Raw genomic sequence first — 12,462 nt, forward strand, 5'->3', positions numbered from 1 at the left:
AGTGGATCTCTGTGAGTTTGAGGACAGCCTGGTCTACAGAGTGAATTCCAGGACAGCAGGATTAGAGAGTGAGGCCCTCTCAAGAAGAAAATAATGAAGAAAGGAAGGAAGGAAGGAATGAAGGAAGGAAAGAAGGAAGAAAAGATGTATTTTTAAAAATGAAAGTGAGACAGATCAGAGGAATGACAATACTCTAAAAAGACACTTGGATGGTAGCTAGTTAATCGCTGTTAGGTACTGTGAAGAATTTTAATTTGTGTTGGGTCTTTATTGTAAGCATCTTTGTTTGTTTGAGTAGCATCTCACTATGTACATGTCATGGTACTCAATGCATAGACCAGGCTGGCTCACAGAGATGAAATTGCCCCTGTCTCCTGAGTACAGGGATTAAAGTTGTGTGCCACCATGCCCAGCTATTGTTATTTCAATAAGCTGGAGGGTGGGATTTCATTTTCTAATTGACAGCTGATTGGGAAACTGATAGTAGAACAGTCATTCTTTTGAAGATAGGCAGGGCTGTGATCACTAGCAGCCATGGCACTCTGAGGAAACTACATCACAGCTGCATGCAATCACAGCTGATGCTCAATTCAAGATTCTGAATCCTGAGGTCTTGTTCTAGTCAAAACTATTCCTAGGCAACTTGCATTGGCTTCAGAACACTCCATTCTGAGCAAAGAAGCCTTGATAAACTTTCTATTACCATGTTCCTTTTCATTTGGGAAAGGAGGGGGATCACTTCCACAGTAGCTAAGCCAGGCTTGTAATTCAGTTTATATGAAAGATTTGCAATTGGTGGAGCTAGAAAATATGCACATGCAGCACTGTAAATGACAGAATTACAATCTGTATACAAACATGCACATCCTTTTTCTTGCTATAAAATCAAAATGTTCACTACATTTATTTTAGATTGACCTGACAGGTTTCTTATTGTACACTACTCACCCCCACTCCAAGCTCCCAGTATTACATTAGGCTCAGTAATGACTTCTAAGTACACTGGGTTTATATAAATTTTATTATTCAGATTTTTAATTTTTTTGAGATTTCATACATGAGTACTGTATTTACATCGTGTCCACCCTTCCCTTCCCTCCCAATTCTTCCTTTGTCCTCCCAACTCCCTCCCAAATTCATAATGTATTCTCCTTCAATTATGATTGTTATATCTATATTTGTTTATATACATATGTGTGTAAAGAAATACAGCTGGGTGGTAGTGGCACATGCCTTTAATCCCAGCACTTCGAAGGCTGAAACAGGCAGTTTTCTGTGAGTATGAGGCCAGCCTGATTTACATAGCGAGTTCCAAGAAGCCAGGGGTGTTACACAGAGAAACCCTGTCTTAAAACAAACAAACAAACAAACAAACAAACAAAAAACCCAACACCAATGACAAAAATAAAATAAAATACAAAAGAGGTTATAAATGAAGAAGATGGCTACAAATTCATGTTCAGTGACATACTGTTTAGGTCAGCTGTAAACTGTGGGAAATAAAGTGAACTGCATGGAGAAATCTAAAATTAACGAGCTTTGGAGATGATCAGTCATATGGCCCTTGAGGGACAAGAGAGAATATCAGTTATGAACAGCTGTCTGAGACTTTATTTGACTACATTTTCTTCCTTTAGACTCAACAGAAAAAAATAAGTGTGAACTTAAAATGCACACACTGCAACATGCATATTTTAAGTCCTTATTTCAGATGTATTCTTTTCAATTTATGTGCATTGGTGTTTCGCCTGCATGTATATCTGTGTCATGGTGCCAGATCCTCTGGAACTGGAGTTTAAGACAGTTGTGAATTGCCACATGAGTGCTGGGAATTGAACCTGGGTCTTCTGGAAACAGCAACCAGTGCTCTTAACCTCTGAGCCATCTCTCCAGCCTCCTTTTAAATCTTTTCAAGTCACTTTATGTGGGTTTTAGTATTTTGCAACTCAAAAAGATCTGACTAGAAAATGAATGAAAAGACAATAATAACAATAAAGGGTGTAGAGTAAAATAGGGGCAGAATAAAGGAAAGACAGGACTGTCAGACTTGGCTTGCTGGAAAACTTTTCACAAAGGTGATGAGGATCCTCTGAAATGAGCCCTAACAAACTCTCTTTCTTGACTTGGCCCAAACCCTCTTGCTACTCATTCACTATCTTAGATCCCTGATGTTTTCATGTGAGAATGAGCACTTGCTTTCAACCTGTTGGGCTAAAAAGTCATTAGCAAGGAGTCAGAAGATGAATTTCGGTTTTTGTTTTTTTTGTTTTTTGTTTTTTGTTTTTTTTTTTTTTGTTGTTGTTTGTTTGGTTTTGGTTTTGGTTTTATTTTATTATTATTTTTTTTTAGTTCTTTTCTTGTTTTCTTCCTTTCTTCTCCCTGTCTCCCATCCCTACCTCCAGAAAAACAAAACACACACCCATACTCTATCAAAAAAAAGTTAAACAAGTTAACAATTGCTATATACAGCCACTTATTTTAACTAGTGAAAAGTCAACTAATTAATACATGCATATACTTAAACAAAGCAATTTTTGCCCATCATTCTCTTCCCTGCATATGCTTGCATTTAATTCTAATGAAAGATACTTTAGGACAGTTTTTTTTTAATGGCACCACTGCTTAAGACAGAGGTAACAGCTATGATACACCTCCTTCCTACCTTGTTCATGTGCAAGTAAATTAAGTGCTAAGACTTTTATTCTTAGAAATAATAGTCACACAATAGTTTGCCTAGCTTCTATCAAAAGTCCTTTTTGGAATTGGTCGACCTGTCTATGAATCTCCGAGGGGACTGTTGTCAGGTTCTTCCACTCAGCATGGTAAAATGTCTGCAAAGCACATGTAACCTGTTGCTCTTTTATCTAGGTGAATACAAATAGCAAGGTACATAATAAAGTTCAATGTGTATTACTAAGAAACAGCTTGGACGCCGTTTCTAAACACTTTTAATTCAGTGGTTATATTTAATGGTATTCACTCCAGAAATATGCCTTTACTATCTATACTGATGCATACCTTTCATTAAATGCACTCCACAGTCCAGAGAAGGTTGGTAGGCAGATAGATTTGAATGACATGTAAGAAGAAAACCAACAAATGTTCAAGTGGTTATGACGAGACAAGAGGCATTGTTCAAGGTTAGACAGGACACTCAAGAGACTAGAGTGCTTAGTGTGTCTATTCCTAAGGGATACACTTAGCCTGGGAACAAAGGAGGGATACTGTTTGGGGGTTTGTATTTCCTGGATGATTTTTAAGTTTCACTCACGATAGAAAACATATTCAGTGTAAGAGGTCCAGATTCTGTCATCTGTTTGATCATGCGTGACAGTGCAGGTGCCAGTGGAGTTGCATGCTACCATGTGGAAGCCAGCATCAGCTAGTTTGTCGAAGGCTTGTTCCAGAAAATTGAATTTGAGGTAGTATCTAGAAGTATATCTCTCAGGAGGGCGGTCTGGGTCTCTGCTCTCATTCAGAGTGTCTCCAAACACTTCTTTGGCTAATGAGATCTTACCACACACCATGATTCTGGCCACACGGCGGAATTTGGCATCTGTTTGGCTATCCCTGCCCAGAGTATAGGAGCCTCGATAGCCAATAGTGATGAAGCCAGGCTTCTTGAGCTCAGAACCAGTGGCAGCTGTCAGAACTACAGAATTATCAGGGCCACTAATATGGATGGTATTAGTTGAAGAGAAATTAAATGTGGTATCAATGCTGGGCGAAAGCTCTTCTAGATCCATTTGACATGAGTCATTGCCAACTGAGTTGAGCTTGTTCATTTTAGCAGCCAGCATCTTGGCCAGTTCTGGCAACTTAAAGTATTCTGCTTCTCTATGGAGCCGTCCACACTCTGGAAAGTGGTCAGGAAGCACTACTTGCAGGTCTCTCATGTAGTCTAGGACATAACGAAAGAGAAAACCATCTCGATCTATGAAGAATCTCCCTTTGTTGTCCTGGATCAGTGAGCAAGGGTTCTTTACACTGAACATTTCCCAGAGCAGGGAACCAGGAATACTGATTAGAGTAGGATAGCGAGTTATGTATACCTGGCCACCTACATTGAGTTCAATAATCTCAGGAAAATTGCTGCAATCCTCAGATTGTTTGACACAACTTGACTTTTCTGGCATGGCCATGTTGACCTAAAAAAAAATAAAATATTACTTTTAAGTAAGAGTCTGTTCATAAGTGTTCATTTTCCGCATACATATACTCTATATATCAAGAAACCCAAGGCTGCAGAGATTGCACAACATGTAAAATCATTAGCCATGTAAGCCTATTGACCTGTATGATCCTGAGTCCAGATCAAAACATAGATTCAGTGCCATATACCTGCAATACCAGATGCTTCTAAGAGGTGGGAACAGGAGAATTTCATAAAAGTTCATGTGGCAGCTAGTGTAGAGTGTGTAACACAACAGAAACAAGAATGATTTCATCTCAACAATATGCAAGGGGGGACTGACTCCTGAATCTTATCCTCTGACCTCCAAATTTAGAACATGTACACACACACACACACACACACACACACACACACGCACGCACAGGCACACGCACACGCACACACACATGGACACACCACATTTATTAATTGATTGAAAAGGAAAAGAAATAAACTCATGAAAAAAACACAATCATTTACTCAGTAACTATGTTAACTTGAGAATGGCAGCATAGAAAGACTTCATGGTTTGGCTTTGCAAACTTTTCCCCAGTTTTGAGAGCTTCTGTTACCCTAGGCAAGAGCTCTACCATTGAGAAAAACCCCAGCCCTTTCTATGTTTAAATTTTATTTCCAAATGCCCATGTATCAGACAAATTTTTTCATTTCATGGCAGGTTATCATGGATCCCCTTTCTTCCATGTTTCTATTTTTCTTCTTTATCTACTCAGCTCATTCACATTCCTGTCTCTGACCCCAATACAGACCACCATGGAGATACATTTAGTGTGCATCTTCTCATTTGTATGTATTGTTACAAAATTAATTTTATGCTTTTAAATATATATTATATTATGTATTTCTTCCTTTATTTTTCCACTCTTGGTACTATATTATTAAGATACCACACACACACACACACACACACACACACACACACACAATATATATATATATACATATATATGTATATATATATATGTATATATATATATATATATATAATTCTCTTGTTTCTAATTATGCCATAACACCCTGATATGTTCATCCACCGCATTTTACCAACTACTTCAAGTGGCTGAAACCCAAGTTGCTTTTAGCTGCCTGTACTAATACACATCCCTGTACATGTTATCTGTGATTTCCAAGTCTTGGCCTTTTCCTGCCTTCTAATCTTCAGCTCCATATTGGCAGCTCCTTGCTGACTGCTTTGGTGGCACCACAATTCTAGCAGGCTGAAAATCAGTGTTGTGTGTATGAAAGTGTTTTTCAGAATATAAATTATTGTTATTTGTCTTCATGTTTTCAGCACAAATAGGTCACATTCTCTGACTTCTCCTGTTAGAACCACAATTTTATGTCACCTACATTGAAATTATAAATGATGAGTCATCACATTGATTCATCCCTCCTTCTTATCCATATTTGTCACTAACCTAGAAAGCATTCCTTTGTCATGTCTCTTGGATGCACATTATTACTACTGACATTTGTTTTATATTGGGCACTAATGTAAGAGCCTCCCAACTGCTTCGCCTCTTTTCTACTGCCCAACACAAAATATTCTGCTACCAAATCAGTTGCTATGTCATCTTCTCTGTTTACTGTTATTAAATGGTTCCAATTTACCTATATGTCAAATCCAAATCTCTTAATGGGAAACTCAAAACTATAAGCTAGTTACATCTCCTCTTTAATAATAAGAATATTTAATATATAACTTATGTGCTAGGCCACAAGTGACATAAACATGTTTTTCATACATTAGCAGATATAATCAAAAGGAGTCACTAGAATAGAGTTGTTAATAACAAGCTCTGTTGTCTTCTGCCTGAGTTTAGATACCCACATAACTACTTTTTAGTTAGATATTGGACAGATTTTAATCTATTATTGAACAGTTTGTGGGTAATAAAAATAAATGCTTCATCAGCTAAGAAAAATTCCCACACATAATTCACCATTTTTACAATGAACACGGGTTAATAATATAAGCTAAATTAATTTTTAAAAAATTAATCTGGAAACTATGAGAAAAGAAAATTAAGGCAAAAATATGAGCTCAGAAATTGCATAAGCTGGCCTTTGCTTTGCTCTTAGCTTATTAATTCAAGTTCTCTTTTCCTTCAAAAGGATGGAGACATTAACCCACTTTGGACCCATACCCAGTCCTTCAAGCTCATCCACTTTTTCATGCCCACGTGCCTAAAACCTGGGTTCTGTATTATTGAAATGGCCTTTTAATTCATTCTACTAATTCAATCCCTCTCTGCTCTCTTCTTGCGAAATAATAAGAGAAGGTGGAGGTTTGAACTAGAGTCCTGATTCCGCCAGTTATTAGCTGGGTAACTTTGGGCAAACTGTGTATTTTCTTCTCTGAGCTTCAATGTCTTTATCCAGAAAATGGATACAGAAAAAGAAACTGATCAATAAGATAAGGAAATTGTATACAATACATATAAGTACTTAATATACAGTGTTTGCTACATAGTAAGGACTTACCAGATGATTGATTATGTTAGCTTCCTGAGCTCATCTTAGAGCAGTGGTTCTCATCCTTCCTAATGCTGCAACCCTTTAATATAGTTCCTCATGTTGTGCTGACCCCCAACCATAAAATGATTTTCATTGCTACTTTATCACTATCATTTTACTACTGTTATTAATCATAATTTAAATATATGATATGAAGGATATCTGTTATGCAAAGCCCGTCACCCTCGAAGGGGTTTCTAAACCACTGGTTTAGAAAACATGGTGAATGATTGCCTTCCATTGAGATGGTACTCAATGTGTCACAGCAATTCATTGAGATGTTGCTCAAACAAACTGTCCTGTCTAATTTCCTTTTTAAATCTATTTTTTAAATTATCTTTTTATTTTATTAGTGTTTTGCTTGCATGTATATCTGTGTGAGTGTGTCAGATCTCCTGGAAGTAGATTTATAGACAGTTGTGAGCTGCCTTATGAGTGCTGGGAATTGAACCCAGGTCCTCTGGAAGAGCAGCCAGTGCTCTTGAGCACAGAGCTATCTGTCCAACCCCCTCATTTAACTTTTAACCCCACCCCATTATATTCTGTGTTACTGATGCAGTTTAGGAATATTTGTACTGCAACACTTGACCACATTCTGGAATTGCTTATTTGTGTAGCTGTCTGTGGCTAATATATCCTCAGATAGAAGGTAATCTCCATCTATATTTCTTTGGGTTAGCAGTGCTGTGAGCTTGATAGGTAGCAAGTTTGGAGTAACCATTAGATGGTGAGTAAATCACCAACAAACACCTGTTACAATAATACCATTAATTTCATAATCCCAGAGAACATGAGTAGAAATCAATTTATATCAATCCACTTTGAATGCATGTATGTGAAAAAGAAGTGTAATCAATTTTGAAGATTTCTGAATTCAAAAGGTGTTATTCTTTAAAAAATACTATCAAAAGTTGAAAATGTTTTCCGCCATTGAGCACATCATTTTACAGCACAATTTAAGAAACAGCAGTGTAAATTTTCTCTGTATTGCTTTAGGTATACTTCTGTACAAGTCAACGTGAAATAGGCACTTAAAAACCACTCTTGCTCAAAAAGCATTGACTCATTGGGCCCACAGGTTAACTGAAACCAAGGAGAAAGTCTGATACCTGTCTGTATACTGCATGTCTGTCTCCTTTACCTTAGCTGAAGGTACTTGGATCAGTCATTTTCTTTTACCTTTCCTTTTGAGTCATCTTGGATTCCAGGGATGGAGTGGCAGAAACAAACCACCCTCCAGAAAAGGGAAATAAATCAAAACAGTCCATTTTGGAGCAGAAATAAGAAGAACCATACTGATCCCTCCACACAATAAGGTTTCTTCAGGTTACCTTATAGGACCAAAGCTGAAATGGTCAAGCAGACTACATCTTGACTAAGGCTCTTTAATTATACATGCTTCTTGCCCTTTATACCAATTCTCCCTCTTCTTAGTGTGGATGAACTGAATAAATCTGTTTCCACAATTACTTGTTTCTCTAACTGCCATATTGGGACAGAGGCTGCCAGAACCCAGACTGCAGCCCTGAAAACTTCAGTTATTAGCCAATGATCCAAAATCTTATGAATCAGAGCCATAGGCAATCCAGGGCAGTGGTTCTTCTTAATCTGTGGGTTGCACCCCTTTGGGGTTCAAATGGCCCTTTAAAGGGGTTGCATATCAAATATCCTGCATATCAGATTTTACATTACAATTCATAACAGTGGCAAAGTTACAATTATGAAGTAGCAACAAAATAATTTTATAGTTGGAGGTCAACACAACATGAGGAACTGTATTAAAGGGTCTCAGCTTTAGGAAAGTTGAGAAGCACTTCTTTAGGGAGTCAAACTAGTTAGCCCATTTTGGCACTCATCTTAACAAAGCAGTCATAGCCAATTTCAAATTTCTGGGAGAAAAAATTAGAACCAAAGTCAGGACAGAACTTCAATTGCTGCCTTTCTCAAACATGTTTTTAAACATAAATAGAAAGAAATTTTACTCTGAAAATCTACTTGTGATATTATTCCTTATAGCCAAGAATTTCAATGTGTTTGTTTGTTTGGTTGTATTGGTTTGGGGTTTTTTTTGTTTGTTTGTTTGTTTTGTTTTGCTTTTTAGAAAGAACAAGGAAGTAATGTCTTTTAATAATGAACAAATCTAGCTGGGGAACAGCCCCTTGTGCATTACAACATGAAGTCAGGAAGGACATAGTCCAGGAACAGGAAGATGTTTATCTGTTTGCATGTTTGCACAATGGAAAATGTTTATCTGTTTGCATGTTTTCACAATGGAAAACTTCTTTCTCCTTTTCTCCATCCCAGTGTTTCCTGGTGAGCGGCTTATGCTCATGGGGAAACAAACAAGCAACAGACACAAGAGTTCTTTTAATCAAATCACCAGCCAGTTTCTGAAATGCTTTTTTCCCTTTGAGGTGGGGGGTGCTTCTGGGGGCAGAGGGCAGCCTTTTAAGAAATCCTGAAATGCCTCATTTACTCCTTCATGAATAAACCCAACACTGATAAGGGTTTTTTGGTAGTCCCCTCGGTAAACCAAGGAACTAAGAGTCCCTGTAAGGAGGAAGTAAAGGAGGTGACATAATACAAATGGCTTAAACCAGGCTGTAGAGAAGATAGATAAAAGCAGTTGTCCTCCAAGCCCGGAAGAACTGAGTTGTGTATGCTAGTGTTTTCAAAGGCGAGGAAACTAGCCAATGTCTCTCTTCCTTCTGGCTCTGAATAATTCTACTTGTGACCAAGAACCATGTTTTTCAAAGACAAAAGTCAGCTACAGCAAAGTACACCATACTGTATGCTCATGAATATGATGCGAGACTGTCTGAAAATGGGAAGGAAGACATTTCTGAGAAATTCAGACACTTTATAAATAAACGGTTTCCGATTTTATTAAGCTTGAGATCCCTATGTCCTAATCCCTCTTTCCTCCCTCCCTCCATTTTCTTCTGGAGTCCGTTACTTTCTTTTCTGTCTCTACTGGCTTCTGTCCCTCTCCTCTTTTATACCAATGTGTTTTCGATATTCATTCCTTTGTAACAGCAAACCCACATATTTAAATAAGAAAAGCGATCCCCACCTTTTCTGCTGCTCCAATTCGAAGATCCAAGAAATCAAAGTAGTTAACAGCTGAGCTGAAAGTGTAAGCAAAGGGGGAAAACAACTTCAAGAATTCAGAAACAGTTCTTTGCCTCAGCAATATCCCCTTTCGCTTCCCACTAGCTTGCTTCTGTGACTTTTATCCGCTCATAAAAGCCAATGTTAGCTTCCAGATGCATCGAAACCAATTAAAATCCTTCAAAATTTACCAGAAGCTGGAAAACTATCTGAATTTTCTGGATTTCTCCTCAGAAAGAGCCTCGGCCACCTTTGGAGCTCTAAGCTGCTCTCTAGACACCGCTTTCACAGTAGATCCTCTCGCAATAGAGAAACAACAGACATGCTTAGCCCCCGCGCAAATGCAGAAGCTACAGAATTCCAGAAGCAATGGACTGGAAAGGAAAGACGATTGAATAGTTAGTTACCTTGAATCTTCAGCCAGCGAGGTACTGCCAAGCCAAGGCTTCGTTGCTCTGAGGGCTGAGCTCCACTGAGGAATGCCTTTCGGTTCTTCCTCTCTCTTGCTGTGTGCTTTGGTGCTTGATTTGAGTTTTCCTCTGTAAAACTAGCAGTCCTGTAGACCCTCCTCCCCTGCTATGACATACTTGACTTCCTCTAGGGCCGGCCTCCCTACTCTGCAGTCTGAGGAAGAAGCAAAGCAAAGGAGAGGGGAAGCTAGGAAGGGGGAGGGGGTGAGAAACAAAGGTGGTGGTGGCGGTGATAGGAGAAATTTTGTTCATCTTGGTTCCAGCAGAGCGAGTAAACATTTTGTAATGACAGTGACATGAATGCTTTCTAAGGATTTCGTTGTTTGTTTCTGAAGCAGGGCCTTCTTATAAGAAGCCTAGGCTAGCCTTGAAATTTATATCCTTCTTTGTCAGCCTCTGGAGTGCTGGATCACAGGTGTGAACAACCACATCCACTCTGAATGGATTTTTTTTTTTTTCAATGCAGAACTTTAATGCACATAATCCTATAGCATACTATGTCAAATAGTATGCTAAGTGCTGAAAAGAAAGAAATACTGCAAACGTTTTTCTTTCTTGGGAAGAAATAAATTTACTGTGAGTGTTTAACTGTTATGGATAAGAAAAGAACAGTCTTGTAGGAACAAAAAGGAAGCAATCTTGGGGGGGTACCTAGGGAAAGCTGAAGGCTTCCTGGAGGATAGGCTAAACTGAGTTTTACCAGATGAATTAGAATTAAGTCACAAGAAGAAAGAGTTAGTATTGCAGGCAGAGAAGTGTAAAAAGCACACCATGTATTAGGTACTATACTCAACTTTTTTTAATGCTAGCGTCAAGAAAATAGGATGCCTCATTCCTAAAAGCAAAGTTAATTTTTTTTATACATGGTAAAAAAAAAAAACAACTAAAAAGTGAACCCCTTACCCATATATTTTGTGAGTGCATTTCTCTCTATATGCCCTAGCAAAATCATTGGATTTATATGTGGATTGTGTTTTCCAAAACTGGACCAAGCTTCTCCAAATCTTAAACTCTGTTCTCAGTCAAATAGTAAAACATATCTCTGAGACGATGATTTAAAAATGGAAACCAGACTGAATAATACTGTGTGTGTGTGTGTGTGTGTGTGTGTGTGTGTGTGTGTGTGTGTGTGTGTGTGAATAAAATTTTAAGTCAGTCGTATCACTGGTAATTCTAATAACTTAATAAAATTCATTCAATTTTCTCTCATTAATATGTTTTACTGTCCTGCTGATTGTTTTTGTCAACCTGACATGACCCTAGATGTATCTGGGAAGAGGGAATCTCAATGCAGGAACTGATTCGTCTCTATCAGATTGCCCTGTAGGCAAGGCTGTAGGGGCATTTTCTTGATTAATAACTGATGTGAAAGGAACCAACCCACTGTGGGTAATGCCACTCCTATACAGGTTGGTCCTGGACTGTAAAAGAAAGAAGACTGAGCAAGCCATGAGGAGCAAGGTAATTAATTGGCAGTATTCCTCCATGGACCCTGCCTCAGTTCCTGCCTCCAGGTTCCATTCCTGACTTTCTTCTAACCTAAAAGTGAAAGATGAAATCAACATTTTCTTCCCCAGGTTTCCTGTAGTCATTGTCTTTATCACAGCAATGGAAGCAAGACACTATTTTTGACCTGTAAGCCACTTGTTTCATGCTCACCAAATGGCTTTAGCAGCTTCCCACACTGCATATGTATGTAAAAGTTCTAAAGACACAGAAGCGAATTAAAAGGCTGTCTCTAATGCAGTATGGTCTTTCATTCTGAGACTAAATTACCTATGTTAGTCAGACATTTCTTTTTAAAGTAGTAAAACACTCTCCAGAAAGTTTTCCTGTTTTTCCAGACATTCCTACAGATCATATTCACCCTGATTATGTTACATGCAAGGAGAATGTAACATCATTGGTTTAATCTATTTTTAAATCATTCTCTGGGCTAGGGAATGATGCAGTTTCCTCTGGTGAGTGTGATGGGTAAAATCTGAAAAAGTAATCTGGGGCCAAATTTCCAAGTGTCAGCTAAGTAGACAATAGTGTTTACAAGCTATTGCTTTTCCTTCCACTTTGAGCTCTCTCTCTCTCTCTCTCTCTCTCTCTCTCTCTCGTGTGTGTGTGTGTGTGTGTGTGTGTGTGTGTGTGTGTGTGTGTGTGTGTGTATAGGGGAGCATGCAT

General features: G+C 38.3%; 1 protein-coding gene across 2 annotated transcripts; it reads right to left on the reverse strand.

The window, feature by feature from the left end:
• Window positions 1–2,935: 2,935 nt before the first annotated feature.
• Window positions 2,936–10,389, reverse strand: LOC127218082 (BTB/POZ domain-containing protein KCTD12). 2 transcript variants are annotated; one of them, XM_051179081.1, is made up of 3 exons: window positions 10,228–10,389; window positions 9,783–9,837; window positions 2,936–4,148 (listed from the first exon to the last, which is right to left on the reverse strand). In XM_051179081.1, exon 3 carries the CDS (start codon window positions 4,140–4,142, stop codon window positions 3,264–3,266), a length of 879 nt encoding a protein of 292 aa, XP_051035038.1. In that variant the 5' UTR covers window positions 4,143–4,148; window positions 9,783–9,837; window positions 10,228–10,389; the 3' UTR covers window positions 2,936–3,263. The 2 variants fall into 2 exon arrangements, with proteins under 2 accessions (XP_051035038.1, XP_051035039.1); XM_051179082.1 differs by lacking the exon at window positions 9,783–9,837 and having other exon boundaries at window positions 10,228–10,383.
• Between the last annotated feature and the right edge of the window lie 2,073 nt (window positions 10,390–12,462).

Source organism: Phodopus roborovskii, unplaced genomic scaffold, assembly GCF_943737965.1.
Source record: "Phodopus roborovskii unplaced genomic scaffold, PHOROB, whole genome shotgun sequence".
Classification (NCBI taxonomy): Eukaryota; Metazoa; Chordata; class Mammalia; order Rodentia; family Cricetidae; genus Phodopus; species Phodopus roborovskii.